The sequence below is a fragment of the Musa acuminata genome, chromosome BXJ2-1, assembly GCF_036884655.1.
Source record: "Musa acuminata AAA Group cultivar baxijiao chromosome BXJ2-1, Cavendish_Baxijiao_AAA, whole genome shotgun sequence".
Lineage (NCBI taxonomy): Eukaryota > Viridiplantae > Streptophyta > Magnoliopsida > Zingiberales > Musaceae > Musa > Musa acuminata.
The window spans coordinates 14,665,699-14,670,548 of record NC_088338.1 but is presented as its reverse complement, the minus strand read 5'-3'; the positions used below and the strand labels follow the sequence as shown (position 1 = coordinate 14,670,548).

The 4,850-nt window shown below is 46.1% G+C and overlaps 1 protein-coding gene across 1 annotated transcript; it reads left to right on the top strand.

The window, feature by feature from the left end:
- The first annotated feature begins 3,620 nt into the window (after nucleotides 1-3,620).
- On the top strand, nucleotides 3,621-4,649 carry LOC135598213 (uncharacterized). The gene has a single exon (XM_065091753.1). The coding sequence runs from the start codon at nucleotides 3,621-3,623 to the stop codon at nucleotides 4,647-4,649; it is 1,029 nt and encodes a 342-aa protein (XP_064947825.1).
- The last annotated feature ends 201 nt before the right edge of the window (nucleotides 4,650-4,850 follow it).

Sequence of the window (4,850 nt, the reverse complement as noted above, 5' to 3'; positions counted from 1 at the left end):
ATTGGCTTGAACATACTTATGGAGTCCTTTCATGGCGGCAATTCAAAGAAGGATTGACGATTCGCTTCAAAACAACCGATTACGAGAATATTGACGGACAACTAGCAAAGATCCGACAAACCTCTACCATTCAGGAGTACCAAACCAGGTTTGAAAGGTTATCTAATCAAACTCATGATTGGTCTCAAAAACAACTATTGAGTACCTTCATTGAGGGCTTGAAGCCGGAGATCCGGGGAGAAGTTAAAGCGCGACAACCGTACACGCTTATGGCAGCCATCTCTTTCGCACGACATCAAGAGGAGCGATTGAATCATGAAGCTTGGAGGACTAGAGTTGCTCCTCAACCAGAAATACTGAAGCCCTCAGCCCCACCTACTGTCGATTGAGTCCCTGCACTAAAGAAGTTGACAAGAGAAGAGCTTCGGGAGCAATCTGCGAAGCGGTTATGTTGGCATTGCGACGAGCCGTGGAGTTACAAGCATTGCTGTAGAAAAGGGAGACTTATTTTGATTGAACCAGTAGAAGAAGAGGTCATTGAGCATTCAAAAGAGAGCCTTAAACATAACGAAGAAGATGCGGAAGAAGAGCCATAACCGACCGACGTTACAGTACACACAATAGCTGACTACTCAAACCCACAAACGATGAAAGGGAGACTTCTTATGTTTGAACCAATAGAAGAAGAGGTCATTGAATATTCAGAAGAGAACCTTGAATATAAAGAAGATGTGGAAGAAGAGCTACAACTGACTGAAATTGCAGTACACGCACTAGCCGGCTACTCAAACCCTCAAACGATGAAAGTTGGAGGCCTTCTTAAACAACAACCGATCACTATTCTCATCGAAACGGGCAGTACTACTAACTTCCTAAATAGTAAGCTTTCTGTTCGGATAGCATTACCTATCGAGAATCGCTGCAGGTTTGATGTTAAGGTCACCGACGGACGGATTTTGAATTGTGATCATAGGCGTCCGCAGGAGAAACTATTGCTACAGGACCAAGAGATAATTACAGATTTCTTCCTTCTCCCTCTTAACAATCATGAGGCCATGTTCAGAATTAAATGGTTGACGACATTAGGTGATATTTTCTGAAATTTTATGAAACTAATTATGAAATTTTACAGTAAGGAGAAACAGGTGACATTGCACAGGAAACGTAGGGGCGACATAACAACGATTTGCACACAACAAATGGAGAAGGTTTTGCATAAAGTATGCAGCGGCTTTTTGGTACAACTTGAGCGGCAAACTAAGGGAGAGCCAATAGAATTTGAAGATCCAAATCTACTTCCTTTGCTTGCTGAATTTTTAAATATATTTGACGAACCGCGCAACCTACCTCTTACCCGTCGGCATGATCATTGTATAACTATCCTTCTAGGCAAATGTTCAGCCATATCAGTATCCACATCTCAAGAAGGATGAAATAGAAAGGATTGTAAAAGAGATGCTCGAAACAAGAGTTATTCGGCCAAGTTTCAACCTCTACTCTTCACCGGTGCTACTTGTACGCAAGAAGGACGGAACAAGGCGAATTTGTGTTGATTACCGAGCTTTCAATAGCATAACCATCAAGGACAAATACCTTATTCCAATTGTAGATGAATTGCTAGATGAAAGGGAGCACAAATCTTTACAAAGCTGGACCTTCGATCCGAGTATCATCAAATATGAGTATGCGAAGAAGACATACCGAAAACCACCTTTTGAACACACAACAACCAATATGAATTTTTGCTTTCTTCAAAAGAAGGTGGAATATCTTGGGCATATCATATCAGAGGAAGGTGTGGCAGTAGACCCCTTCAAAATTGGAGCAATGCAAAACTGGCTGACCTCGAGGAACATAAAATTGCTACATGGCTTTCTGGGTTTAACAGGCTACTATTGCAAGTTCGTGAAAAACTATGGAGAGATCAGTGCACCACTTACTTCCTTACTGAAAAAAGATGTCTTCCAATGGTCGGACAGAGCCTCCACTGCCTTCGACAAACTTAAGGCAGCCATGACGACGACGCCGGTGCTAACACTACGAAATTTCAACCGACCCTTCATTATTGAGGCCGACGTATCTGGAGTTGGAATTGGACCCATTCTCATGCAAGATGGTCGACCACTGACATACACTAGCAAGACATTATCTCCCTCCTATCAAAATAAGTCAACATATGATAAGGAGATGCTCGCCATTGTGAGCGCATCAACGAGGTGGAGACCCTACTTGATTGGCCGACGATTTCAAATTAAAACTGACCGTAAAAGCCTTAAGTACTTTTTGGAGCGAAAGATATCATCCCCTGAGCAGCAAAAATGGGTAACAAAACTTCTTGGATTTGATTATAAAATAACTTACAAAAAGGAGAAAGAGAATGTTCTTGTAGATGCGCTTTCACAGCTACCCGAGCAAGTTGAAGTTTTAGCCATTTCACTTCCGACCAACGACTTTCTTAAGGATATTAATATGGAATGACAGGAAGATTCAGAGACTAGTAAGATTATAAAAAAATTAGAGGAAGCACCAAGCCCCATGGCTCATTACAATTGGGACTCAAAAGAATTACATTATAAGGGTACTAAATTGAAAAGGAGTATGGCATATCACCCACAAACCGACGGCCAGACGGAAGTTGTAAATAGGTGCTTGGAGACAGCCCAAAGCCACCCACCAAATATGATTACCCAAAGAGAACTTCAGACTAAGCCAAGTGCCATTATTGATCGACGGATCGTGACTCAACAACGACGATCCACTACTGAATTGCTAATACAGTGGACAAACCTACTAACAGAAGATGCCACTTGGGAGAACTATGATGACTTGAAGATCAAATTCCCAAAATTTATGAATCGTCAGCCTCGAGAACAAAGCTGATTTGAAGAGGACGGGTTTGTTAGGACTCTAGCTAGGAGAGTCCTAATTGAGAGGGACATTCATGTAAAACCTACCTAAGTCGACCCCTATTAAAGAGGTGAAGTGGCCGGGTAGGGTTAGGAGGTTATTTTTTAGAGACGAATAAGGAGTTGTAAAGGAATAGAAGTCTTGAGTAGGAGTCCTATTAGGAGTTGGTTAGAAGTAGGAGTTTTGATTAGGAGTCCTATTAGGAGTTGGTTAGAAGTAGGTGTCTTAAGTAAGAGTCCTATTATGAGTTAGGGTTTAGAAGCCCTATAAATAGTCATGTATTCCACCTCTTTTCATAAGTAATAGATGAATCTTTTCTGCAGCTTTTGAGCAGCAACTTGGAGGGAGGAACCCCTATAGAGTTCTAAGGAAGCCGATCCCCTAAAGAGATCAACCCCAAGTTTAGAATCTACAAGGGTTTTAACAGATAGAGGTAGAGAGACTGAGAAAGAGGGGACGCACAATGGCCGACCATGTCCCACGAATAGCTATGTGGATAGGGCTTCGCTAGCATCTCGTCAAGCTCACCTCCCATTTCTTGAGAAGCGCATCCGACTACATCCGCTTCCGCGCCGTCTGCAAGTGTTGGCGTTCCGCCGTCCCCCCCCCGGCCCCGTCACCTCCCCGCTCAGCTCCCCTTCCTCCTCTACCTCTCTACCCCGGAACCAAGAAAGAGTTCCGCCTTCTGCCTCGCCAACGCCTTTAATGGAAGCATGCGCCGCCTACCTCACACCACCAGCATGTGTTGCATCGGCTCCTCTTACGGGTGGCTCATCCTCATCTCCGAAGCCACCTCCGCGGTCTCCCTCTTCAACCCCGTCACCGCCGAAGACATTCCTCTCCCCCCACTCTCCACCCTCCAATCATTCGTACTGTTGTTCTACCAATCGGAGGACGGCATCGGATCTTACTTCATCAAAACGGACTACCCCAACATTACGGTCGAGTCCAACGCCATCGTCGACAAGGCCGTCTTGTCCTCCGACCCTACCCTCGACCGGGACTTCGTGGCAATCGTCTTCCTCGACGGCATATACAAGCGCTGCTTTACCTGCCGCCCAGGGGACAGATCGTGGAAGGACAACGTCAACGAACCTTTCGATGATCTCCATTGGATTTTCCCAGGAGTGCCGCAGGTGTTCAACCTGACTGACGTCGTGCCCTACGGCGAGCGGAGGTTGTGCGCTATCTACAATGACAAAAATTACTTAGCAGTCTTCGACGTCGACCCAGGCCCGCCGGGGAGGGCGACGATGATCGCATGGAACTCCATGCCGCCCTGCGTGCCGCGCGGTGGTTTACCCACCTACTTGATTGGGTCGGCTGGAGAACTACTCCTGGTTACCGAGTTCTACAAGAGGAGTGCAGCCAGGAAGAACACCAGGAGCTTCCGCGTCTTCAGGCTCGATCCAGGCGACGGAGACCGGCCAGCGAAGGCGATCGAAGTGCAGGACATCGGCGACCGTATGTTGTTTTTGGGTACGAACCATTCGGTGTGCGTCGCCGCGGGGGGCTTCCCAGGGTTCCTGGGGAATGCCATCTACTACGTGAAGGAAGAGAAGATGAGTATGGAGGGGGAAGATACCCTGGTGTCGACCGTGTGCGTGGTCAACCTGGAAAATGGTGAGATCACGGAGGTTATCGATTCCGGCGGGTCTGAGCCGGATGGGCTCGAGTGGCTGTCGGACCGGTTGGACATCCCCTGGTGGGTGGCCCCCAATCTTGGCAGGGGCAAGAACTAGATATTGCTGACGTCTTACATTCTGGCATCAACCAATTGTGAATTTAGGAATTTAGGAAACCATCATGTCAAAGAAGTTTTGGAATTTAGGAACATAATCCTAGGCTTAGATGATGAACCTCTTTAGCAATAAGCTGTAGGCCTCAAACCCTATAGAGTAGAAATAGAAGTAAAAAAGAATGTTGTGCAGGCACATATATAG